This window comes from Rhinichthys klamathensis, unplaced genomic scaffold (genome assembly GCF_029890125.1).
Source record: "Rhinichthys klamathensis goyatoka isolate OS25496 unplaced genomic scaffold, OSU_Roscu_1.1 h1tg000730l_1, whole genome shotgun sequence".
Classification (NCBI taxonomy): domain Eukaryota; kingdom Metazoa; phylum Chordata; class Actinopteri; order Cypriniformes; family Leuciscidae; genus Rhinichthys; species Rhinichthys klamathensis.
This window is the reverse complement of record NW_026607143.1, coordinates 211,548-239,526: the sequence shown is the minus strand read 5'-3', so window position 1 is coordinate 239,526 and position 27,979 is coordinate 211,548. Positions and strand designations below refer to the sequence as shown.

At 37.9% G+C, this 27,979-nt stretch overlaps 1 protein-coding gene across 1 annotated transcript; it reads right to left on the bottom strand.

Annotated features, from left to right (window-relative positions):
- Positions 1–2,612: 2,612 nt before the first annotated feature.
- Positions 2,613–26,611, bottom strand: znfx1 (zinc finger, NFX1-type containing 1). The gene is made up of 15 exons (XM_056242542.1): positions 26,444–26,611; positions 24,807–24,892; positions 20,604–22,057; positions 19,979–20,265; positions 17,491–17,729; positions 17,205–17,327; positions 16,749–16,897; positions 15,359–15,502; positions 13,365–13,476; positions 12,209–12,453; positions 11,576–11,715; positions 9,787–10,087; positions 5,478–5,588; positions 5,262–5,357; positions 2,613–5,136 (listed from the first exon to the last, which is right to left on the bottom strand). The coding sequence occupies exons 2-15, from the start codon at positions 24,871–24,873 to the stop codon at positions 2,680–2,682; spliced, it is 5,925 nt and encodes a 1,974-aa protein (XP_056098517.1). The 5' UTR covers positions 24,874–24,892; positions 26,444–26,611; the 3' UTR covers positions 2,613–2,679.
- Positions 26,612–27,979: the final 1,368 nt, after the last annotated feature.

Below are 27,979 nucleotides of genomic sequence, written 5' to 3'. Positions count from 1 at the left end.
TTTCTCTGGTGTGTGTGTGTGTGTGTGTGTGTGTGTGTTTATGAGGCGCCGGAGTGGACAAAAGCGAAGCGATTGGCGCGAGCGCGCTCAATGCGCGAGAGAGACCGAGTGTGTCCGAGAGCGCGCTCAACAGTTGCGCAAGAGAGACCGAGGGTGTCCGAGCATTATATAGTTTGTTTATAAATAAATGACACATATCTGCAACGTTAATTAATTTACATGGTTATACAAATAAAATCTAAAAAATTACCGTCAGGTAACGTTCTGTTTAGGTTATAAAATAAACCCGAAAATAACCTGCAGGGAACATTCACAGAAAACATCTTTGTTTGACCGGTTGTAAACACGTGCGGCAAACATGTCTAGAATTTGGCTTAAATAACCTCAGATGATGACGTTCGCTATAGGTTATAAAAATAAACCCCCAAAATATTATATTTTAGTATTATATTTTTTTTTGGTAAATTGTTCAGTATTATATTGAGAGAGCACTTGTTAAACTGTTTACTTTTGTTAGGAAGAAAATACTCAGGCTACAGTATGTCTACTAGTTGTGAAGTTGTGTAACAGTTTTATCATTTTAATATGCACAAAGAGTATGTATATTTTTTATTATTATTTATTCATTTTTGGTACATTTCTTAAGAAGCATAATTTATTTTTAAACTTATTTGTTGGCCAGTTGGGGTCTGTGCGATATTAAGTAAACCATCTATAATGTTTTATTGTTCTACTATAGTAATGCTAATATTTAGAATAATATATTGAATTTAATAGGCGTCTCTCACATTGTCCCACAGCAACATTAAAATAGAATAAATTATTATTATAAAACATTGAACACTAATCTACACTATTAAGTGTCCATTTCATTAATTTAACATATTTAATACTGGGGGCATCCAAATTATTTGACATAGGCCTATTTGATTTTTTTTTTTTTTTTAAGTAACGCAATAGTTACTTTCTCTGGTAATTAGTTACTTTTATAATGATGTAACTCAGTTACGAACTCAGTTACTATTTGTGAGAAGTAACTAGTAACTATAACTAATTACTTTTTTTAAGTAACATGCTCAACACTGATTATGGAGAGCACAAATGCATACTGACTTTGTCCCAACACAAGCTGGGAGAGTTGCTGACCAGTACACTGCTGCCACCTAGTGAAATTAAGCTAAGGACAAATGTTAGTACGTACTTGAAACTAAAGCATGCAATAAAGCATGAGAATGTTGGTGTATTCACAATAAAACATGACCTCAAGTGCCTTACTGCTTTTATGAAATGGTTAGTATTTAATAAAAAAATACACACATTTTCATTAAAACATGATTTTATTAAGCATATTCATGATTAAGTGCTATTCTTCTGTGAGCATGCATGCAGGCTACAGGTAATTTCATTGGTTAGCATTGTGTATGTTTGCACATCTGGATCCATGACATTTAAAGTCATAGCCTAGAACACCATATTGACCAATCAGCATCTAAAACCACAACTATCTGCTTTATACGACTATGCACTGACCTCCTTTATTAGGAGCATGAATATATTGCACTTAAAACTAACTAAAACATGAATGTGTTTTTTAATCACTGTAAAAAAAAAAGAGAGAAAAAAAGCTGATGCATTGAAATGTATAGAGCGTAATATTTCTAACCATTGGCCGGTTGCATAAACTGCATATCTAGTAGTCTTACAAGTTACTCTTAATTTTTTTTCTTTAAGACGGGTCAGCTTTAATAGTCAGTTACATAAAAAGGTAGATTGGTCTAATTTAGGCTAGTTCTTCAGACAGTCTTAACATAGTGGCTATTGTGGTTTATGCAAGTAAAAATAGGCTTTGATGGGTAAGTTACTCATCAGTTAAAAGGCAGTAAGAATTTTTCACAACCAAATGACTATATGAGGATCAAAACCAAGTGGAAGTAGCATTTCATCAAGAGATTGACTAGTTGCACGTACAGTAGTAGAACAACAACGAATAAACCTACTACAGGAAGAAGAAAAAAAATCATCATAGGTACAAAATCAATGTATGGAAATAATGCACCCCGTCAATCATTCTCCCGTCAGTGGCAAGCATTATAAAAAGTTTACTTTAAACTCTCTTTATAACTGTTCAATTACAACCTGCTCTGAAAAAGGTGCAACCTGCTTACCTGGTTAAAAACCGCATTTCATGATTTGTGTTACTGGATTAAAACCCAACACCTATCTGCACACAGAAGACAAAGATAGCCCCTTTCTCACAGACCGTTGATCCCAGAAAATTGCCATAGAATTGCTAAAGTGCCTTCTGTGTGAACGCAAACACGTCCCAGGATCGATTCCGGAAAGGGGACCAAGTAACATTGCTAGGATCAGTCCAGGAATGACCCTGTGTTAATTAGAGGCAGGACCAATGGCGTAAGGGGTGTGTCGTCGCAATGACGAAGTTATTGTGCAACTCTTTGACCGGGGGTTTTAAATGCACATCAATGTTCATGTTTCACATTAACAAAGAAGAAAGTTTGAGTTCGTCAAGGAACAAAGGAAGGACGGAAAGATTTCTGCAAACACGCCACATCCAGATTCCAAAAAAAATGACTGCTAGTGATTGAATGAATGAACCAAAATCAAATCAAATGATCAGTATATTTTCCAGAATCTCTACATGAAAGTGGTTTAAGAATTTCAATCTTCAAAGTTTATCAGGTTATAGTTTGCCATGTTGGCAGCCTCTGACCAGGCAGCATGTTGTGCACCATCCATCTCAGACGCCACAGCGTTTCCCTGAAGGAGAGTGTGATTAGTACCTCCAATAGCAGCGTTGCATTCTGGACATTTGCTTTCTACCATAGCACCCCCACAATCACCAATTGCATATACATGTCCGTTGGGACATTTGTACCAATGCCCTTTATTCAAACCGATGGCTTTGAGAATCATCACCCTCTCATCGTCAGTGATCCCCAGGCCACTGACCGGAAGCTTAGCATCCAGCTCTGTGAACATTTTCTTGACGGTACGTTCTAGACCCTCAGAGAAAGGCAAGGTGTCCTGCAGGGTCTCTCTTAACTGTTGGACTTCGGTGGCAAGAACGGCGTTTAAATGAAGTTTAATTTCAGATTTCTTGCAGCGCACGTTGAGCTCAGCCAGGTAGGAGAGTCTCTTCAATTCACGTTCGAGATCTGCAACCTGCTGGTCTGAAAACCTCTGACTTCGATCCAAGAGGAATTTCAAAACTTCATCGAGTTTGCGGGAGAACTTAATATTGTCTAGTGGTGTCATATGTTCTGTCTGCATTTCTATCAGTTTCCCAATCCTCTCGAGGAAGCTCATCAAGTTCTCGAGATGCCAAAGTTGTTGGAATGAAAGGTCCTTTGTGTTGAGCTTCTCATGAAGGGAGGCGAACTCTTTGGGAAGATGATTCTTCAAGTTGTTCTGCTCAAGCAGTTGCAAACTTAGGACTGCCTGCTGTTGCTTGATAATATCAGGCTCACCATTGATCTTCTCCTTGACCATCTCGATGGCTGCCAGGCTGCGGTTGATGTGAGTGCCATAACGAAGGTTTCTACGGATGGGAGTGCGACACCTTGGACAGTCCTTGAGTTTAATCGCCCTTTGATCCAATCCAGAACCTTGGTCTTCGTCGAGACTCATGTATTGATCCATTCCTTTGGTCTCAAACAAGTGCCTGCAATCTTCCAGCTGAATAAAACAAGCATCCGGTTCGTCTTCATTGCCGAAGAAGATCTCCGTGACCTCTTCCTTGTGGCAAACGCGACACTTATTGGGGCAAGGGTCTCCGCACAGGCCTATGCAACGATGTCCGCAGGGTAATTCTTTGTAACAGGGAACTAAACAGGGTGGCCGGTCGCACGGTTCGTGACAAAGCTTGGTGCAGGTGTAATGAGGGCACTGCCAATCGCAGGGTTCGATGCAGCGGGCGCAAGGCTGTCCACAAGACTTCTTACAGATGCTGTGGACGCAACGGTTCTCGCAAAATGAGGTACATGGTGGACAATCTCTGACACAGGGTTCCCGACACGGATGAGAACACACAAGGTTTGCTTGGCATTTGTGGGTGCATCCTTTATGCAGGCGACCTTGATGGCATACATGGCAAGATCCTGGGCAAGTGTGGCCACATTTCAAGGTGGTGCCACATTTCGTTTTGCAGTTTGGCTCCTTTTTGAGGTCCCTGGAAATACAGCATGGTTCTTCTTGGATGTGTCCACATTTTAGCTGCATCTGAACTTTTGTCATGCACTGAGAGGTGCAGGAATCTCCACAAGTCGCCTTGCATGGATGGCCGCATGGTAGGGTCTTTTGGCAATGCTCTTGACACACAAATGTGTCAGGGTCTTGGTGGCAGGGCACCTCCTGATTGTGCCGGCATGATGGTATTATCTTGTTTACGAGTACCCGGCATTTACCGCACTCTTGGTAACAGCGTTTCATGCATTTGTGGCCCAGTTCACACATCACCTTTGGACAATCTTTCATGCACTGGTATTTCTTGTGCTCAGCATCGTATGGGTGGCACATACGGGTGCACACGTGGCCACACTCCAGGCGGTACTCGCAGGGCTGATCGCAACCACCCTCAGGAGCACCTTTGAAGTCATTCCCGCAGGACGCCTGGATCCGTTTATCCGGATGGTTCTGACAGCTCAACGTCAAAGCAGGACCCACTTGATCCGCCTCTCTCAGAGTGTGAAAGATGTTGCTCCACAGTTTAACCGAGCTAAGCATGTCCATATCCCCAATACAATAAAGACCCATCTTAGCACGAGAGAGAGCAACACAGACTCGGTTTGATATGTTAAGAAAGCCGACTCTCCCCTGACTGTTGCTGCGCACCAGAGACAATATGATGATATCATTCTCCTCCCCTTGGTATTTGTCAACGACATGGACTTTGACGCCAGTGAAATATGGAGAGGGCATGAGCTTACGCAGACAGTGAAGTTGTCCGGTGTAGGTTGTGAGAATGGTAATCTGGGAAGGCTTGTATTCCTGGTTAAGCAAGTACCGGCAAAGCTCAACAACAAAATTAGCTTCGTGAGGATTCTGGTGGCTCCGTCCGTCCTTAATCTCTTCCTCACGATGAGAATGATCCACAAAAAAGAGATTTGTCAGAAGCCCCTATAGACCAAAAGATACAGGTGTCAAGTAGATACATTTTAGTAATAGCCAAATAACTGTGATAAGTATCATTAATGTCAGTGACCATCTAAGGTTGTGTAATTATGTTCACTTAAATTCCTTACCTTGACATTGTCATACTCCAGCACAGAGGGGTGGTTTTCCAGAGTTTCATAGATATGAGGAGTCAATAGTCGAGCGATGCTTGGCCTCATGCGATGCTAGAAACAAACAAAATATAAAGAACAGAATTGTTGTTTTAGCACATGATTCACTAAAAGGAATCATTGACATCTGTGAATATGTAACCCAGTGGCTGATGTGATGGTACAGTATCTAACCTGGTAGTTGAGGCGCACAAACGGGAAGTTCACTTTGACAAGCCTCTCAAACATCGACACTTCCAGATTGAAATTCTTGGCAAGATCGTACACTGTTGCGCTAGGCCTCAGCTGTGCAGGTTCAAATACAGAAAGAATAAGCATTATGGTTTCTTACAACAGAAGCATTTATTGTTTACATTTACCCCAGGTTTCAAAAACTAGGTTTAAGCTAGTCCCAGACTAAAATGCATGTTTGAGCTCTTTTAACTGAAAGCAACTTCCACTGACATATCCTAAAAAATATCAGTGCCTTTGTTTTGTCTCTAAATGCACACCAGTAATGTTTTTTTTTCTTCTACGACATGTTTATAAAAGCTACTTAGATGTCATAATTGAACTGGCTTAATCTATGACCTGTGTGTGAAACCAGGCCTAACTGTTTAGATTAATACAATTTGACACAAATTTCGGTAACACTTTACAATAAGGTTAATTAGTTAACATGAACTAAGAATGAACAATACTTCTACAGCATTTAGTTAATGTTAATTTCAACATTTACTAATACATTATTAAAATCAAATGTTGTATTTGCTAACATTAGTTAATGCTAACCTGAAAAAACAATGAACAGCTGGATTTTTATTAAACTAACATTAACAAAGATTAATAAATACTGTTACAAATATATTCCTCATTGTTAGTTCATGTTAGTTAATATTAGGGCTGTCAAAATAACGCGTTAATTTCGATTAATTAATCTGAGAAGAAATAACGCGTTAAAAAAAATAACGCAGATTAATCCATTCCGTTTTGACCTTTGCGGAGCCGTTCTAGCCGTAGCCACCATTCGTGTAAAAAGGAGGGAGACAAGAACACGCTGCTTGGATCATTGTTTGAGGGAGTTCGTCAACTCTAAGTACCACATCAATGCAAAGCATCCAGGAGTGTGTGCGTGAGTCGGTGAGTGTGTCTGAGAGAAAGCGCGCTTGTGCGTGTGTGTGTGTGTGTGTGTGTGTGTGTGTGTGTGTTGTAACTTTTCACGCGCTCTCACGTCACACAAACATTTTCTCACGCACAGAAAAATCGCGGACCAAAGAGAGGACACGGAAACAGACAAGACAGACGTTATTATGATATTAAAAAAATCTCAGCTCTCAGATTCTGTCAATTTTATTACGAAAATCAAACAATAAATACCGTTGGCGCTTGTAAATGTGACATGACAGATCCCTATAGTGGCACGTGAACCGATCATCTCTAGCTAGTAAATAAACACGAATGAACAATGTTGAAAGATACAGTAGGGCAGCCTAAAACTTACCGAAATGTATATTCCTCGATCAATCAGTGTTTTTCAACCGCGAAAAGAGGTCAATAAAACAGCTGGAGAACAATTATGTCACATAACAATTTAGCCTAAGTTACCTCAGGAAAGCCATGTCATGACCATATGATAGCACGTTATAGTTAGCTATAAAAAAAGAGCTATAGGCTAGAGAGTGTTTTTCTAAATTTATGTAGCCTACTACTATATTACATATGTATTATATTTTTACTTATATCAAAGTTGTTATTTGTAATAAACACGCATTATATTTAATTTGAGCTATTTTCAACCTTAAATATTACCAGCTGATATGGCTCTCTGTATTTTTACAGCATTGGGTGAGATTTTTTGTTTCTTGAGAAAAATGAATGCCTATCTTGTATATTTATCCAAATGAGTCAATATTGCATCAAATCACAAGAATTAAATTAAATTGAAATCGTGAAATTTGTGTCAAGCAATAATAATAAAAACGTAGCTTACCAGAAATTGTACCATGTAAACATTGTAAGATTGTGTATGCGATTAATTTAGATTAATTAATTACAGAGTATGTCAAACGATTAAAATATTTATTTGCGATTAATCGCATTAATGTCATAGTTAACTCACGATTAATCGCAATTAATCGCACATTTTTTATCTATTCTAAATGTCTCTTGATTTCTTTTTGTCCCATTATTTTTTCTCATTTTAATGCTCTTATCAACATGGAAAAGTGGATCGGCTTGCTTTGTGCAAAAGTTTTTTTTTTGAAAACAACATTGGCATATACTGTGTTCAATTTCACACTAACATTCTCACTTGGAGCAAATAATCTCTCACACAATGTAACACTGTCCATCAATAAAAGGGTGAAAGAAATACTGAGAGGTCCTGATATTGACGAGGGGGCGGAGAATTCGCATCAGCTGTGTGTGTGTGTGTGTGTGTGTGTGTGTGCTTGGCCATCATCAAGTGGTATTTCAGACTGGACGTGCTGCGATGATGATAGCTCAGTTCACAACGACAAAACACACAGATCACTTTGGTCTTGTCAATGGAACCATTTGGCAACTTTTTAAAAGTAAACTTTCCATTCAGAATCTTATTGGCATCCATTTCAGCGTCTCGCGCTCGTCATCCACTCAAAACGTAACGTTAACCTACTATTTGGCCGGCTCGCAAGCCCAAACAAGTGTGTGTGGCGTGCCTGTTGTTTTGTTTCCGGTCTAGCTAGATCCGCTTGCGCTTTCAAAACGTCCTCGCAAGCCATTGAAATGACTAGCTGTGTCTGAAATCACCCCCCAAACCCTCATTCACTATTCCCTATAAAACTCCACTAATATAGTCCACTTGATGGAGTGAATGAAACCGAGTGAGGGAATTCTGACACTGAAAAAACAGAGAAACACACGGAGAGCAGCAGCTTTCGTTTCTGCTCTGACAGCCGCAAGACCAGAAATCAGAAATGGTGAGAGAAAATTGTGCTTTGTACATTTTTCATCTTCAAACTAAACGTGGGTCTCCTGCCAACAAAGTTTTAAACCCGTCTGTCTAGTGCACTTCCCATAATGTTCACGCATACTGTTGGCGGGGAGTAGGCTTCTTTTGTGGCTGTTCGGACACATTCGACCACATGAGAGTTTACACTACGAAAGTAAGCCGGTTGGATGCGTTTTCGACTACATCTGTAAAATGCCACGTCCTGTTGCAAAAGCATGTGAAAAAAACGACAAAAAAAAGACCGCTAATCACGCGATAAAAAAATTAACGCCATTAAAATGGGTTTGCGTTAACGCCGTTAATAACGCATTTAACTGACAGCCCTAATATTAACTAATGTGACCTTATTGTAAACAGTGGCGGATTTAGCAAATTGGGGGCCCAAAGCGAAGGTACGTACAAACAAACATTTTTATAGGTTTGTATTAGTTTATTTATTTTATAATGTAATAATTTCACAGTTAATCTACAAATGAATGTAGAGACAACATAAAGACAGTATATTTTAAATACTTGTTTAATGGCATCTTTTTTATGAATGAAGGTCAGTATCACTGATACTAATACAGCTATTGATGTCTGGATAGAAAAGATTTTTTCCCCTAATTTTAAACATTAATTATAGCCAGCCATCCAACATTACAGTGTAATTGAAAGCCAACAAATTTACATTTTGTTAGGCTTCAAAAAATATATAACAACTTTTAATTTACGTGAACTTAAAACAATCATCAGATAAACCCATAATAAATGTAATATTTACTTTTGCCCGTTCAGTCTAACAGGATGTTATCCTCAACTAGCGTCACTTCACAGCTGCTGCTGTAGCGGTGTCCCCAACAGTAGGCGTAAAAAGGTCTGTCATTTTTGGCAGCGTTGCCAAATAGGCCTATATCGGCGTCTTTTGTCTTTTTTTCTTTTATTTGAGCCGCTTGGGTAACTTCGTTTCATTTTCGCGTTTAGACTCGTCTTGCTTCGTTGTGTACTTCCCAGTCCTCCTGTCATGTTTATCTTTCGCGGTTTCGCGCCGTGCACAATTTCGGACTAGTCCATTTTATTGCGAAAGTAGGGGGTGTTATGTGTAGGGACAGATAAACATGAACGGGACATTTTAACTACTACTTCAACATTTCAACGTATTTATTAAGCATATTAATAACATTTACTATGCTTTTGAAGCGTTCATGATGATAAGGGGCTTTTTCTTTTCTTTTATATATATATTTTTTGAGGTTGGTTGGGGGGCCCCCCTACTACGACCGCTGGTAGGGGGCCCCAAGCAGCCGCCTACCTATGCCTCTATGTTAAGACCGCCACTGATTGTAAAGTGTTACCAACATTTCTTTATGAGCTTCTCTGGGGAGTGTGTCAAAATATTTTCTTTTTGGTAAAGAGATTCCTGAAAATCATTCAATTATTGCATTTATATTTTGCTGGAAATTACACACTTATTTGTCCCAGAATATTTCCTGAATCATTGATAGTCTCCGCAATTGATCAAGTGGTGTGTACCTGCTGGTGATCTCCGATCAGTATGAGGTGCTGGCAGGCTTTGCTGAGGGTGGTGATGGTGTGCGCCTCCAACACCTCCGCCGCCTCCTCCACGATCACCAGTCTGGGCCGCAGCTCCTGAAGAGCCTGTCTGTATTTAGCAGCTCCTGTTGTGGTCATACCGACGACCAGAGCCTGCTGCAACACACACAGATCCTCACGACGGCGGATTTCATTCAGCCGCTCCGCTGCCTCCTGATAGACCTGCTCAGCGGCCAGGGTTTTAGTGCGAAGATCAGTCCGATAGCGCAAAACCCAAAGACTGAAGGAGGAAACAAAGTTGTTATACCATGAATTTATTTCCCATTTTCACAGACAAGGCTTAAGCTAGTCCCTGACTAAAATAAATGCATGTTTGAGCTGTTTAAACTGAAAACAACTTGATCGACAAAGGCCCGGTTTCACAGACAGGGCTTAGATTGAGCATTAGTTCAATTAGGGCATTTAAGTAGCTTTTGTACACGTAGAAAGAAACAATACTGGTGTGCATCTTGAGACAAAACAATGGCACAGACATAAGCTACTTAAATGCCCTAATTGACACTAAAACCTAATCCTGGCTTAATCTAAGACCTGTCTGTGAAACCGGGCATTTGAATCTTAGATTAAGATGTTAGTTCACTGGTGCACCTTAAACAAATTTGATGGGTCGTTCAGTTTTGAACGAATCTTAAATATGACTTGGGAACAACGAGTTGCCTCAAAGAGTGGTTCGTTCATTTGGTGTTGAACATCCTATAGGATCTGTACAGGAAACAGAAATCACTAGTTCACCTCCTGAGTCAATTCGTTCATCTTGTGACAGCCCCTATAGGCTAAAGCCAGGGACACACCAAGCCGTTTTTGAGCGTCAGATCTTTTTGGAGCCGATTCAACATGTAGAATCGGTGTCGGGCCGTCAGTGAGAGAGAGAACTCTGATTGGCTGTTCGGTTTAGCGAACGAGTCAGTGCACGAGAATAATAGCAAAACAGCATGCAAAGAAGTCAAGATGGTTCAGACAGAAGGTTGTACTAATTTTACGTCATACCTGAGTGTTCCTGGGTGAATATTTTAATAATAACCGAGTGGAATAAAGAAAGTGACTTTGTTTACGGTGTGTATCTGCATCCTACAGTGTCGGTTTCCCTTTATCAATGACAAATATAGACAAATATATCTGCAGAAATAGACCCTGCCTTAAGGCAATGCAGTCTGTAACAGAAACAGAAATGATTGGTTCAACTCATGAGTCTTCGGGTCTGAGTCGGTCATTTCTATCATGATGGCTCTTGTCCATAACTCGTGATGAATGAACGACTCGGACCCGAAGACTCAGGAGGTGAACTAATCATTTCTGCATAGCTTCAGCCTATGTGAATTGGCAAAAGAACAACTCGGATCAGGAGGTGAGGAGACATAAACTAACCGAGTGCATAGCCTGAAGACCCAGCTAAGCAATTCATTCATCATTTCTTTTTTCTCATAACTTGGCCTTGGCCTGCATTATAGTTTTTTCTTATTCTAAAATTTAGAATAAGAAAAAACTATAATGCAACGTTTGCATAAGTTGATGTGTAGGGGAATTTGGTTATTAACGTGTAACATTTTAATTATATTCTCCTGAAATGAACCAAATTACTTGGATCTTTGAGTCTCCTTCAGTAAAATGAACAAATCTTTTTCCAATTCAGTAAAATGATCCGAACTTCCCTTCAGTGATTTGTGTGTAGATGCTGCCATCTGGTGGAGGGAGTGTGTGTGTGTCTTACCGATACAGTCTCCATTTGTCTTTCAGATCCAGGCTCCACACATCGCGGATATGCCCTTCTTGTACCTCACTCAGGGCTGAAGTCTTCCTCAGCTCTTTTCGAACCATTTGCTTCATTTTTTTCTTCTGGTGGCCTTGCACCTGAACACACATGAACAGAACAGTAGCACTGACGTCATCAAAACACACATACACACACATGGTGAATAGTACAATACATTTACAATAAGTATTTGTAGAAAATGTTGAATACGCACACGCATATGGCTTAAATTATTAAATAAATACAACATTTAATATAATATAATATGATATAAATAATGCAGTAACACTTTACAATAAGGTTCATTAGTTAACATTAGTTAATGTGTTAACTAACATGAACTAACCATGAGCAATACAGTATTTATTCATCTTTGTTAATGTTAGTTAATAAAAATACAGCTGTTCATGTTAGTTCACGGCATTAACTAACGTTAACAAATACAAACATATTAGTAAATGTTGAAATTGATATTTACTAAGATTAATAAATGCTGTAGAAGTATTGTTCATTCTTAGTTCATGTTAACTAAGGTAGTTAACTAATGAAACTTATTGTAAAGTGTTACCAATAATGCATGAATATTCATACCTGCCATTCCTCAGTCTGAGCCTGGCTCTGATTGTGACTCTGGTCCGGTTGAGGTTCAGTATCGTTCAGGTTCAAAGACAACATCTCCTCAGCCATGTCAGCGATGGTTTTCTCATCCCGTTTGAGTTTCTGCCGGTCTTTATCCCGATGATCTGAATCCAACAATATCCTCTCTGCCTGGATCAGTTCTGCCTCTTCTTCTATATCTATCAGTTCCTCGTCCTCCAGTTGTGCCTCGTTTTCATCTGCCGCCGTGGAAGAAAGAGAGAGAGGTTTGTAATGCTGAATTTGGAGTTGTATTACAGAAACTTCCTATCTTCAGATTTGAAAATTTCGATTTTTATGTGAAATTTACCATGGTTACTATACAGACAGAATAGGATGTTTCTGTAATAAATGACTGTTTAGGGATGTTGCTTAAAATGGTCACACTTTACAATAAGGTTCATTAGCTACAATTAATTAATGTTTTAACTAACATGCACTAACCATGAGCAATACAGTATTTATTCATATTTGTTATGATGTTCAGATGTTCATTGTTTGTTTGTTAGTTCACAGTGCATTAACTAATGATAACAAGATTTTAATACAGTATTGGTAAATGTTAATTTCAACATTAACAAAGATCTTGATTAACATAAAGATTTGAGTTCATTATTAATTCATGCTAACTAATGTAGTTAATTAATGTGAAGTGTTACCCTTAAAACATTACAAGTAGCTCAAACACACTCTGGATGCGTTCATTGACCACAACTAATCTGTTGTGTGTCCTGATCCCAAATATTTTGTGCTTTATCAGCATGCAGAAATAAAAAGATTTAGATGTGCTTAGTCATGAAATCTGATCACAAGCGTTCAGAGACACATTTGCAGTATTTTCACAGGGCCCTTAACCAGCAGAGGGCCCCGATGAGCCGTATAATCAATGTCTATTTACTAGCACTGTATTCATGCCAGTAAATGTTGAACACTTTGTCTTATGAGTAGTTTGGCCGTTTTTGCATTTAGTACCAAATAATAATAATAAATACTGCATCTCAGTGGTGAGGGGAAATCATTGTGCATTAAGGAATGAAGAAAATGCCATTGAAAAGCCATTCCTTTATTTAAAAAAAGCATTGACATTGTGTTTGGTCTGTTAGAGTCTCACCTGCTCCAAATGTTAGTTGTGGCCCCTGCAAAAAAATATTGGACCCGATGCCGAGCCACTCTGCTATCATCGAAGGCTTCTTCTTCCCCACGCTCTCAAACCCATCATACACCTAACACAGAAAGAAAACGTTTTGAAAATTGCTGTGAGTAAAAACCTATGTACATATTACAAGTCACATGATGTTAAGCCTGTAAAGCCTAACATATGAAATAATAGTCAAAAAATCTGATATTTTGAAATGGAACAGTTTATTGAACCTTTAGACAAAACATAGACATTTTTTTTTCATACATTTTATTCAGAGGCACAAACTGAGGAAAAATATGCAATGCAGATATTTATTTAAGACAAACATTTTGATGAAATTCTAATAGATATTTCTAACAGTATAGCAGACTACTAAATATATGCAAATATCTAAAAACAATTCTCTCTTTTTTTTAATAATTCATCTTGAGTGTTTACAGCAACATTAAAAAAACAAAATAATTTGTATTCTTTCTTCCTTACATCTATCTATCTATCTATCTATCTATCTATCTATCTATCTATCTATCTATCTATCTATCTATCTTTCTATCTATCCTTACATCTATCTATCCTTACATCTATCTATCCTTACATCTATCTATCCTTACATCTATCTATCTATCTATCTATCTATCTATCTATCCTTACATCTATCTATCCTTACATCTATCTATCCTTACATCTATCTATCTATCTATCTATCTATCTATCTATCTATCTATCTATCTATCTATCTATCTATCTATCTATCCTTACATCTATCTATCCTTACATCTATCTATCCTTACATCTATCTATCTATCTATCTATCTATCTATCTATCTATCTATCTATCTATCTATCTATCCTTACATCTATCTATCCTTACATCTATCTATCCTTACATCTATCTATATATCTATCTATCTATCTATCTATCTATCTATCTATCCTTACATCTATCTATCTATCTATCTATCTATCTATCTATCTATCTATCTATCCTTACATCTATCTATCTATCTATCTATCTATCTATCTATCTATCTATCCTTACGTCTATCTATCTTTACATCTATCTATCTATCTTTACATCTATCTATCTATCTTTACATCTATCTATCTATCTTTACATCTATCTATCCTTACATCTATCTATCTATCTATCTATCTATCTATCTATCTATCTATCTATCTATCTATCTATCTATCTATCTATCTATCTATCTATCTATCTATCTATCTATCTTTACATCTATCTATCCTTACATCTATCTATCCTTACATCTATCTGTCTATCTATCTGTCTATCTATCTATCTATCTATCTATCTATCTATCTATCTATCTATCTATCTATCTATCTATCTATCTATCTATCTATCTATCTATCCTTACATCTATCTATCTATCTATCTATCTATCTATCTATCTATCTATCTATCTATCTATCTATCTATCTATCTATCTATCTATCTATCTATCTATCTATCTATCCTTACATCCATCTATCTATCTGTCTGTCTGTCTGTCTGTCTGTCTGTCTGTCTGTCCTATCTATCTATCCTTACATCTATCTATCCTTACATCTATCTATCTATCTATCTATCTATCTATCTATCTATCTATCTATCTATCTATCTATCTATCCTTACATCTATCTATCTATCTATCTATCTATCTATCTATCTATCTATCTATCTATCCTTACATCTATCTATCTATCTATCTATCTATTAGTGTTGCACGGTGCACCGATACTTCAAAAGTATCGCGATTCTCGGGAATTAAAAACGGCACGATTCCTAAATTTATTAGTATCGATACTTCCTTTTTGATTCCTTTTCCAAAATTGCTTCATGGTCTGTATAAAGTATTTATGGATGGCATGTTTGGCAGCTGAGTGTGTGCGTGAGTGTGTGCGTGCGTGCGTGTGTGCGCGCGCGCGTGTGTGTGTGTGTGTGTGTGTGTGTGTGTACTCACTGGCTGTAGACACAGACTGTCCCAGTGCTTAGCAGAGATGTATCTTTCCAGAAAGTCTTCTCTGAGAACGCCACGCAAACTGCACTCGAGCTGTGCGGTCTGTCTCTTTAAGAGCTCCTCTGCCTGCTCCATCTCTGTGTAGATCTGAGCACAGCAGAACGCATTAGAAAAATCATTCATATATTATGAGACACTATGGCACATAATTGTCTCCAGATAACTTTTGGAATATATAAGAAATAAAAACACCCTAACAAATCTGCATATTATAATACAAGTTATGCACATGCATTAGAGCACAGCCACACATTTCACTTATCAAATTAAACATACCATTAATTAGATTTTTAATGAGAAATAATTGTAACATATTTTGTTTCCTTTAGGAAAAGTTTATGCAAATATCTAAAAACAATTCTCTCTTTTTTTTCTTTTTATAATTCAACTTGAGTGTTTACAGCAACATTAAAAAAACAAAATTATTTTTATTCTATTGACAGTCCTAATAAATAATTGACTAGTATAATAAAATAAAATAAACAAACAATTTTTATTCTACTGACTGTCCTAAGAAATAATAGACTTGTATAATATAATAAAATAAAATATTTTATTCTACTGACAGTCCTAAGAAATAATAAACTAGTGTAATAAAATAAAATAAAGCAATTATTTTTATTGTACTTACAGTCCTAATAAATAATAGACTTGTATAATATAATAAAATAATACAATTATTTATATTCTACTAGCAGTCCTAAGAAATAATAGTATAATAAAATAAAATAAATATTTGTAATCGACTGACAGTCCTAAGAAATAATAGACTAGTATAGTAAAATAATAAATTAAAATAAAATATTTTTGTTCTACTGACAGTCCTAAAAAACAATAGACAAGTATAATAAAATAAAATAAAATAATAAAATAAAACAACTATTTTTATTCTACTGACAGTCCTATTAAATAAGACTAGTATAATAAAATAAATTAATAATAATAATACAAAAAACAATTATTCTACTGACAGTCCTAAGAAATAATAGACTACTATAATAAAATAAAGCAATTATTTTTATTATACTGACAGCCCTAAGAAATAAGAGACCAGTATAATAAAATAAAATAAAACAACTATTTTATTCTACTGACAGTCCAATTAAATAAGACTAGTATAATAAAATAAATTAATAATAATAATTAAAAAATATATATATTCTACTGACAGTCCTAAGAAATAATAGACTACTATAATAAAATAAAGCAATTATTTGTATTATACTGACAGCCATAAGAAATAAGAGACCAGTATAATAAAATAAAATAAAATAATAAGAAAACACAGAAATGACACAATGAAACAGGAGTTATGTCCACGATAGGGGCTCACCTCATGATGGGCTTTCCTCAGGTGCTGTGGCAAACCTTTCCGGAAGTTCGGAGCCCGGGTCAGCTCCCTCAGACCGAAACTCTTCAGCGTTTCACTGTTACTTCGTCCTCCAACTCTTACAATGCCCTTCTTTAAGAAGCCATGGATGCCTGGGACATAAGTTATGAAATATCTCATAATTTCATACATGAAGCTGTAGAGTTTTACTCTGTTAGTGTTAGTTTGAACTCTCGGGACTGGAGTAGCCATTAAAGTTTAAATGCTTAAAACAAAAAAATCACTTCTGAGACACATGTGAGATTACATCATGAGAAAGAACTTTCCATTTAATCTAATAATTGGCTCAAAAAAACAACAGAGAGATGTCAAATCAAGTTTTTGTCCATGCTATCACCCTCAAAGCAAGTGAAAAATCAGCCACACCCTCTTATAAATACCATATAAATAAAATGTTACCTTCTAGAAACTGGTCAAGAGCATGATTGGTATAGCAGACCACCAGCATAGGACAACCCTGTGACCAGGCCTTATGATTCTCTAGCAAAGCCTGAGCGATCTTTAGTCCGACATGTGTCTTCCCTGCAAAGAAGAAAACACACAGGATCTTCAAAACCATTACCAGATATCTGTGTGGCTCAGAAATAGGTTGCATCTATAATGTTAAAATGTACTTTTTTTGTGCATATGCAACTTGACCTCAAGAGTAATCAGAGCGTATACCAACATTGGTTAAAACAGTCACCTGTGCCTGGTGGTCCCTGTATGATGGCCAGCTCATTGGTTAAGGCCAGTTTGAGTGCTTGAAGTTGGCTTTCATCGAGACCCATTGTTTCCTCATCAGGCCAGGCGTGTTGGGTCAGGGGGTTGAAGGGTGGGATCTTCTCCTGTCCTTCTGCCGTAATGCACGACAGATCGTATGACCTTCCCTCCACCCGAAGGTAAGCTGGAGGATCTACATCTGTGTTGCACTCCACTATGTACCTAACACAACACACGTTTACATTACCTACGTTAAAAAAATGGAAATGTGTGGTGTTTACCAAGTCAAGAAACACTATTACTTTTGTTCAGACCTGGAAACTATAATAATATGACTTGGCTGTAGGGGTGTGCGATATAAAAAAAAATAAAAAAAAGGATATCTCAATATTTTCTGGGATATCATCGATAACAATAATTTGACGCTATTTAGCTGAGAGTGTTTGTTGTGCTGGTACCTTGGCAGGTTTAAAATTTTCTCCTAAATTTTTTTATATTCTTCATATTCTGTGTGGTGTTCAGTACGCAGCAGTGACAGAAATCATCTTTTCCAATAAGTTTAAATTGATTTATATCTTTTATGGTCATTTTTAACCTTTATAAAGCCTTTTTTTTTATTTTTTATTTTTTATTAAAGGTATGCATCTTTTGTGTCAAATTCTTACATTTAATCAAATTCAATTGTAATAATAAGACACAATAGGGCTGTTATCAACCAAATTAAATCAGTATCAACAAAATTCATCTTTGCAATGCAGAGGAAACACAGAAGCTGCATCTGAAGTGGCATTTAGATGCATTTATGCAGACTGTTTAATGCATGTCATGAGGGACATGAATGCATTTAGCCTGCATTTACAAATGCATAAATAGTAAATAATAATAAATATAGTGTTTTGATGTTTTAAACGTAAAATGTTGAATATTGATATTTTTAAATGGTTTAAAAATTGAAAAGATGCTTAAATTGTGAAAGTAAAACCAACGAGTAGGTGGCAGAAAGTCACTCTTAATGAGTGAGTCATTGAGATTGAACCGATTCATTTAAACGGCTGATTCATTCAGGAACAAAGCATTTGACTGTCTTAATGAGTGAGTCATTGAATCATTCAGTCAAACGGTTCATTCATTCAGTAACGAAACATCGCTGTGTGTTCCTGTGGCTTTTTTGTTGGCAAAAATAAAGCAAAAGCAGGCAATATTGTGTCTAAAATGTAAGTCACTTAATATAAACTTTTTGTTTATTGAACTGTTGTATAAAATCAATATCACATTTGTAATATTCATGCTGATTTTGGAGAAAAAAAATTACACATTGTGTGTGATTATTGATCGACTATATTAAATTATATAAATATAAAAGACATACAGAGGTATTTTTGCCCCTTATCTTGAATATTGGGGGTGTTCAAAATGCATTTTAATAGTCTAAATCACCCAGTGAAAGTGTGACCTCTAAATGCTCAAGCGCACTAGTCAAACCTACTAGACTACATCACATAGTGTGTGTGCATGTGCTCTCTAAATGTGTTTTTGTAAAATGAGGGACATACTTGATAATGTCAGATCGCACATCGTTAAAATAACGATAATGATATTATCGTAGACGATATACAGTATATTGCACACCCAGTGTTGGGAAAGTTCACTTTCCACATGAACTAGTTCAAAAGTTCAGTTCACAAATTTTTAAATTCATAGTTCATACTTCACAATTTTGAACTAAGTTCACGGTTCCAAAAAATGAACTAGTTCATAGTTCTTTTTTTCCATTTGTTGCTGCAAGCTATTTTTTAAAATTATTATTATTATTGCCACAACTCATACAACCACAGACAGCAATTATTTTATCGGCGGGCAAAGTTTGCACAGAAATGTACGATTTTTCCCATCCTCACCGACCTTGTCTTAAAACTGATCATACGATGCGACGCCTCCTCGCTCGCTGCTTTGTCGACTACATGCTGCTTTTTGTTTTGATGACGCATGCGGCGGCCGCGGTGCGACACTGGTGGCAGGTGTTGCCAGATTGGGTGTTTTTTTCACTACATATTAAGGCCTGTTTACGGTGTGTTTTAGCCGGGTTTTCGCCTGGAAGGCTCTATAAAAATCTGGCACCCTATTGAACGTAGTTAAACTGAGAGAGCGTGCGTTCACAGACACCAGAATGAACGCGTTCACAGTAACGTTCATCAGGCAGTAATACAGTACGTTCAGTTCACGTTCGTCCAAAATATGAACAAGTTCATGAACTATCGTTCAATGAACGCGTGCCGTTCAGGCACAACACTGTGCACACCCCTACTTGGCCTTGAGCTCTTTTGATTTGAAACCACCTAGAAACCTCCAGAACACCCTAGAAACCACAAAACAACACTCTAAAAACCATTCAGAACCCCTTACAAAGCAAATAGCAACCACACACAGAGTTTTGCACAAGTAAACGAGACGTACACTTCAAACATGCATACCTTTGAAAGGGAACATCATTTTCGTCTTCCTCTTGGAGACCTTCCAGGACGTATCGGTAGGCCTCAAAGTAAGCCGTGGTCTCGACCATCAGGAAGGTGTCTGAGGGCTGAACCCTGGCCATTCTTTCCCTGCTTTCAGAAGAAAAAGACAGATTCACCTGTCCATTCTTTAGAAACTTTGGGTCCCGATCGGCCACAGTGGCAAACAGGAAGGTTTCGAAGTTGTCCATGGAGAGACACACAAGGGATCCGTAAATAAGACGTTTGGAATTTTCCCACCGGACAAACTGTAAGAGAAGGAACAATGGTGAGAGAACGTGATAGGAGGACAGTTCTCTTGAATATTCAATTAAATTCAGATTTATTTGTATAGCACTTCTCACAATACACATCGTTTAAAAAGCAGCTTTACAGAAAGATGTGTAATGTGAGTCCACATTACAATTTAGAGTGTTCTGTTATCAGAGGTAACTTATGCATTTCAGAAATGTACATACACAAAATCACAGTTAGCAAAAATGTATTCATTTAAACAATGTAATAATTTAAGGCAGAAATAATGAGCTCATTGAAGTAATGAATACTTGTTTGAAAAGAATACAATAGAAAAGAAGCTCGTCATTACCTTAAGAGGCCGTGGGTCAAACTGCACTTTGTAGGCGATTCCCGTTGATGTGCAGAGTGGTAACATCAGTCGGGTGTCAGAGTAGAGTCTGATGTCATCAAAACGCCTGTTTTTTATTGGTACCCCATCAGTATTACTCTCGCGCAGGATCCTCAGGTGCTCCTTGATACCCTCTCGCAGTGGCCTCACGAAATCTTCACGCAGAAGTCGGAAGTGTGTGTCCAGATAGATGCGAGCATTAGGGAAGCTTTGAGACATTATGTTGGGTCTCAGGAAAGGCCTCTGGTCTAGGTGGAACTCATCAAAGGTTGGATAGATGCTCATCGTCCTGAAGTCTTCCTCCCCAGGTGGAGCATCTTCATCAGCTGCTAGGAAAGAGTAGTTATCTGTCCGCAAGGTGCCTTCCCTTGATTTCTCTTGGAGATGGTCCACCACACCCTGCACCCTCTCCAAGTCCCCATCAGTACTGTCCAGAATATCCACACCAGAGGCACGCAACTGGTTGATGGTTGGTTTCAAAAGAGCCACCAACATTGACACAGACTGGACAGAGCTGTGTGGAAACATGTTGAGAACATCAGAGAGAAGGCTGATGATGTTGTTCACATGTTGGGGATACTGATCCCTTCGAGCTTGCATGTAATCTGACATCATTCCAGTCACATGATAGGGCAAGATGTTACGGAAAAACGGCGAGTCCTTGAAGACGCGAGCCAAATGCATGACGTTCTTGCGGTCGATTCGAGCCTGAAAGGCCTTGCAGAGAACCTGGCAGATCATCTGCACCAAGTCGCTTCTCATTGGATCTTCCTCAAGCAGATTCTTAAGCCCACTGCTAGATGAAAGGGTGATGGCCACCTCGGACGCTTCTTTCTCCAGTAGACCTTCGAGCATTTTATACCCCAGTTTGCGTACATCAGGTGTGCCGTCTCTCCCTCTTCCTCTTCCTCTCCCAAAACCCCCTCTACCTCTCATAGCTTCTTCTCTTCCTCTTTGAGGTTCTTCACCTTGTGGACTGGCTCTTAAGTCCGTCATGCTTCTACTGGCTCGTTGGTGGTGTGTGTCTTCAGGGTGGTTCACAGGAGCCTGAAAAGGATGATAATTGAGAAGAGTTGGATGATTGAACCCCGAAAAAGGTCTCCCAAATGCTCGTAAGGGTACAGATGCATTTGTTGGGCGTCCCCTTATCACAGGGCGGTGGAGATGTGGTCTGTTTTCTCCTCTCCACGATCCTCGACCTCTTCCATCTCCTCCTCTACCTCCTCTTGAGCCTTGTGCTTTTTCATCCGGACATCTTTGACTCCTGTCACCTCGACCTCTTCCATCTCCTAGACCTCTTCCATCTCCTCGACCTCTTCCTTCTCCTCTTCCTCCTCCCTCGCCTCGGCCACCTCCTCTTCCTCTGGTTCGATTGGGAGACCTACTTGCTTGTCTTTGACCAGGCACAGAACCATCTGTTAAAATAAAATTGTGGTGTATAATTAATAAGGATGTACAATGCCCCCAAAAAAGTCGCAGTTTGGATTTAAACAGGCAAACGCTTAAGAGTCTATGATTGGATCATTATTGCAGTGATTATTATGTTTCTAGCATGTTATATGGGATGATAATGTCCAGGATGATAATGTCAAGATTTTTCAGGCTCAGATTGTGAAAGAATGGTTGGGAAGAGCATGAAGAATCATTTTCACACATGAATTGGCACTAGGGTTGGGCCAATAGGGAACCGGTTCTGACGTAAACGGTAGTAACCAGACCGAATAAGAACGAAAATTTCGGTGCCTGATTTCGGTGCCTAACTTCATTAGGCACACACACACGCAAGGTCTCTCGCTCTCTCCCTCTCCACCGTGCGTGTGCTACACGTTTGGAGCACAGTCTCTTCTGTCTCGCATGCGCGCTCTTTCTCGCAAGGCTTGGCTGCATTTCACGTGTAAAATTACGTGTCAGAACGCCCTCTGGGTGTGCCGATAGTCTGAATCCCATATAGAATCAAGCCAATTCATTGGCTGATGGCGTGGGCGGCGCATCGACGCACTTACGTCGTCATATTATGTTGGCGCGCGCGCGCCATCTGCTCCTCAGATTTCTCTGCCGAAAAAGGAAGCAGGTCGGCAGCGCGAGGAGCTTGGCAGCGTCTCATTCCCTATTGAGAGATATGTTACACCAGTAACCAGAGATGTTCTCTTTCATAGGTTCACTCAAAGAAGCAGTGGATTTGTAGGCTGCTGTATGACGTGCCGTTTGAACTGACGCGCTACAGCGATCCGTCACATTTCAAAGAGCCAAAACGTTATTTATTGTGTGAATCTCGTAAAAATATTGACAGAATCTGACAGCTGTGGATTTGTTCCATATCAAAAGTAACCTTCTCTGTCTTGTCTGTCGGTGTCAGTGTCCTCTTTGTCCGCGATTTTTCTGTGTGAAAAGGGTCATTTGCGTGAGTCTCACGGTCAATGCGTGAGAGTTGGCAGCTCTGCCTGCTAGTATCTCTATTAATCTCCAGTATTATTACATTGTTTGATACAATATTGTTTCATTTGATTTTATGTAAATATGAATTTTTATTTTATATTGGTTTTATTATTACCATATGTTACTTGTATTTATATTGTTTAAAGATTTAAGTTAATATTGTGTCCAGTTTGGCCCTGTAAATTAAAGGGTATTATTTTTTATAAAGTGTGTGCGGTTTCATTTTCTTAAGTACCGATTTAAGAACCGTTTAAGCACCGGAACCGTTTAAAAAATACAGAGTAGGTACTGGAATCGGATAAAACCCAACCGATACCCAACCCTAATTGGCACAGACCTTAAAGCTGCTGTCCGTAGCTTTTTTGGGGTTAAAAATTATCCAAAATACATATTTGATAAAATACATAACCAGCCAGTGTTCAAAACTATCTGCTTGCCTTAGCTCGATGCAAAACGGTAAGCTTGTAATAATGTTTTTAATTTTAGTGGTACTGGTGGATTTCCGCGGGAGATTCGAGCATGTCTTTGCGTCATTACGTCACATCTGTACACATAAAGAAGGAGTCTCGGCTAGTATAAGCTATATTGCGTGTGAGGATGTTGGAGGTAGAGATTTATAGCCTTTTCTCACAGCACTTGATATAATTAAACTTATCAATTTGATGGCGGATCCAGAAAGGTTCAAACGACGATCATCATCAGTGACAACTAGAGACTCACCCGCTGTAAAATACAAAAGACTTCGTTCGGACTTCAGAGTGGCTACAGAAAAAAAGAGACTGCAACCGGACCCATGCGAAAACAAGGATAATATCGGAAGGACATTACATGATGTAGTCACGCAATGCTTGCTGACGTTAACATTAACAATTAGAGAACATAGTATAGCTACTTTGCACGGTTTTGCGTGAAATGATAACTTATAAGCAATTGTTAGATTTAATCAGAGCGATTTACTGCAATGTCAGAACCAGAACAAAAGTGAATGTTTCTTACTAGTTCAGATGACATTTCCCCGTGAAAATTCTTATGTTGGTCATACTTCCAAAAAGAATAATCTGTGATTCTGAATGACAATATCCACATCGGCGCGGTGACTGACAGCTGCACACTCTCCTCAAACACTGTGTTCATCCGCGCTGTGCCGTGTCGAGGGTGTTGAACTACAACCCACGTAAAGTTGATAATTCCGCGAATGACTGCAATTGCAGATTTCGAACAGAGATGGCGACAAGAGGAAAAATGCCGGACTGCAGCTTTAAATTCAATGAAAGTCTTAGGGATGTGCTGGAGGAGACTTTAGAGTGCTGGACTCTTGCATTGTCAATACAAGACCTTGACCAAAAATGTATGCACCTCTTGATGGAAATGTTATCCATTTTTATAGGTGCATCCATTTTTGGTCAAAACCTTTATGCTCCCTCAAACCATTCTTTCACAGTTTGAGTCTGAATAATCTTCACATTGTCATCCTGGAATATGCCCATGATGTGTCTTCCTACATGGCTGTTTAAGAAATTAAAAACTACACACTCCATCAATTAGGGTTAGAAGAACTGTTGCCAATCATATAACATGCTAGAAACAAAATAATCACTGCAATAATGAGCCAATCATAGACTCTAAAGTATTTGCCTGTGTAAATCCAAACAGCAACTTTTTTTTTACTTTTTTTGGCCAGACATTATATATTGACAAGTTAAAATGACTTAATGTAAAGATCTATACCTCTTCTTTGAGGGCCACTGAAGCCTCCTCTTCCTCTTTGTTGTCCTCCTCCTCTTGGATTGACCATTATACAGCTGTTAATATCTCTGCAAGGCGATTATACCAATAGATTATACAGAAAATAGAAATAATCAAGAAGAAAATGTTCTCTGAAGACCCCTCCAATACCTTCACTGCTATGCTTTACATCTGGCTGAAAGGCTGGATCTAATGCAATGACTTCCGTACATTTTACAGCTTTTCCTCAGTCTCTTTGGTATATTTCTTCAATCACCCTTAACATTTTCAAACCAATAAGTGCAGTAGTAGTAATATAGCTTTTTAATGCCATGCCAGAATCTGAGGCTATCTACGTGACAAAAACTGAGTTAGAAAAATACAAAAGTTGCATGAATACAATAAAAATAATAAAAACAAAACAAAAGGAATAACAAAACAGCATAATTCGTATTATATACAAGATGTTATACTTTAACATATGATAAGAAATTCTGAAACATTTTCTGTTAAAATCTCACTAAACAAGTCCTTAAGTGAGCTTACTTCATAAAAATGTTTTCTATTTGCATAAAAAGTGGAACAGTCCAATAAAATATCTTTAATGGAAAGTGGGGTCTTGCAGAACATACATAAAGTTGATTCTTCGCCTTTAAGCAAAAATGCATGAGTCTCCCATTAAGTGCATTTATTGAGACAATTTGTACAAACAGCACCATGGATTACCCGCGAAAACTAGCCTAACTTGCTCAAAATCCTTAGTTAATCTCTCAAAAGTAAATATTTATCCCAATGAATGTGTATCAGTGCATGTCATCAGAATGAAAAGTCCTTGTTCACAAATAAGATATCAAAATGCTTTTTCATGTTGGCAATAAGTGCAGTCAGTATTTCCTGATTTAAACTATATGGCATATAAATATAATGTATTTTGATCTATATTGCACGTAGGCTACCTAAGCATTGGCAACTTGTTCAAAATAATTAGAATGTGCTTTTATGATGTGCAAAAGTGACAAGAGGATAATGTTAAACAAGCAGTTTTGAGAATTTCAATTATGATCTGAGAAATAATAACAATTAATGTCATCATAACAATTTATCTCTCATTTAAGACACACACACGCGTGACTACATGATTAACTGAAATCTGCTTGCTTTTAGTGAGTTTAGTAAAATACAGCTGATGTCTGAACCGGATAAATTATTGATATTCCACTGTGAACTCAGTTTCATTTCGCTAAGGTAGATAAAAAGACTACATAACCTAATATAATACATAGGCTATACTCTCTCTCTCTCCCTCTCTCCCTCGAGACAGAGAGAGAGAGAGGCTATTAATAAAATGTTTTTATAAATATCCTTTTATCAAATGCTTTATTAAAATGTTACTTTTTTATATTGTAGAATGACTAGGCCTATTACTCGAGAAAACAAAACAAAAAAACAATACATTTAAAATTAAATGACTGCGTACTAGTCATCTACCGGAAATGAACATGCTAAAAAACACGACAGGCTAAAACTGTTCTCTTTGAAACGATTAAAAACAGCGGCCGGTAGCAAATGACAATAGATATAACATAGAAATAATAGTGTAAACAGAGTGATTCTTATTTAATATGATCTGAAGCACTCACCTGGTTCGATGTTGTCAGTATCAGTGCGTCTTCCATCTGTCAGTGTCTTTTATGCTGGTCTAGTTTCGTTTCTCGCTGTTATGGGCGGATCATCAGATCAGCCGGTTTCACTGAGTCAGAACCGAAAGTGATGAACGAAAAACACACATCCGTTGCCGTGGTGAGATATACAGACTGGGGCTAAAGGGGAGACCGGGGTTAGTTGTCACATAGGATATACCTCAGTGGCTAGAGGTTTAGAGAAAAAGACCAACAAAATAAACGAGAACACGCTGACATACACTGTTATGCAATGCAATTGCGCAAACACACACACACGTCCGTTACTATCTTTGCGGGGACTTTCCATAGACGTAATGATTTGTATCCTGTATTCTGTATTCTCTCCTCTTACATTAACCCGACCCATCACAGAAAACTTTATGCATTTTTACATAATAAACAAAACAAACAAAAATTAGCTTGTTTCCTCATGGGGACCTCAATTTAGGACCTTCATTTCACAAAACCGAAACCTATTTGGAGAAAATGTGGCTTGAATGCAAAGCGGTAGGTTAAATGCAAAGCACGAAAAGCATGTAGAGGAAGCCAAATACAGGTAATAAAACCTTAGAGAACAAGCAAGGCCTGCTAACACTAATACACAACTAACCCTGCAGAGCAAATAAACAAAGAAATACTCACTAGAAATGTGCAAACACGACCTGCTGTAATACATGATACTGTGGAGAGACTCTAATATTTGAACAAAATGGAGGTACAGCAAGACTTTTCCTGTTTATTATTGAGAAAACTCCTCTCAACTTTCACCGTCTTGTTTGTTCATCAAACAAGTGAATCATTTCTGACTGACTCCACCTGAAAACTTTGACCTGACTGAAGCTTCATGTTCATTTCCTACTGCTTTAAATCATCTAGAACTAGATGCAATTTCCACTTTAGCGACATAGACTAATAGCGTAACATTAGACACAATGATAGTGTCATATTACACCCAGTGTGATTTCATCATAATTCTACAGAGACTGCCAAGTGCCCTTGAAAAAGAGGGGGGAAATGAATGCCATGTTTACAACTGGGTCAGATGTGTGCCATAATCGAGTAGATGATTTTTGCATAAAGCCATATATGAACATTCAAGGTTGGTCTCAGAAAATCTCACTAAAAACAGAAGCCTTATCTTGTTTTGCTTCTTAACGTGATTTATAATCATATAGCTTTTATTTTTATTATGATATTTACACAAGTATTTCACTCAGCAGGTACTTGTGTAAATAGAAGCATTTTTATTGATTTTATATATTAATGCAGCCAACATTCCCCACAGCAAATGTCTCAAATAAAACGAGTTACACTTTATTTCAATAGTCCACTTTAGACATTCTACTAGTTTTAAGTAACTTTGCAACTACGTGTCAGCAAACTCTCAGTAGAGTTTTAGTAGACGGTTAGGTTCGGGTTGGTAGAATAAGTTGAGTTGCAAAGAAACTTAGTTAGTAGAACATCTAAAGTGGATCATCGAAATAATAAAAGTGT

What these genes read in the sequence shown, in the direction of transcription:
- znfx1 (XM_056242542.1), bottom strand. Translation starts at nt 24,873, where the DNA reads ATGGTCAATCCAAGAGGAGGAGGACAACAAAGAGGAAGAGGAGGCTTC. An exon ending in TTGACCCACGGCCTCTTAAG is followed by an intron (nt 20,266 to 20,603) that starts GTAATGACGAGC and finishes CTTCTCTTACAG; the next exon opens with TTTGTCCGGTGGGAAAATTC. An exon ending in GACAAATGGAGACTGTATCG is followed by an intron (nt 10,088 to 11,575) that starts GTAAGACACACA and finishes TTCCTCCTTCAG; the next exon opens with TCTTTGGGTTTTGCGCTATC.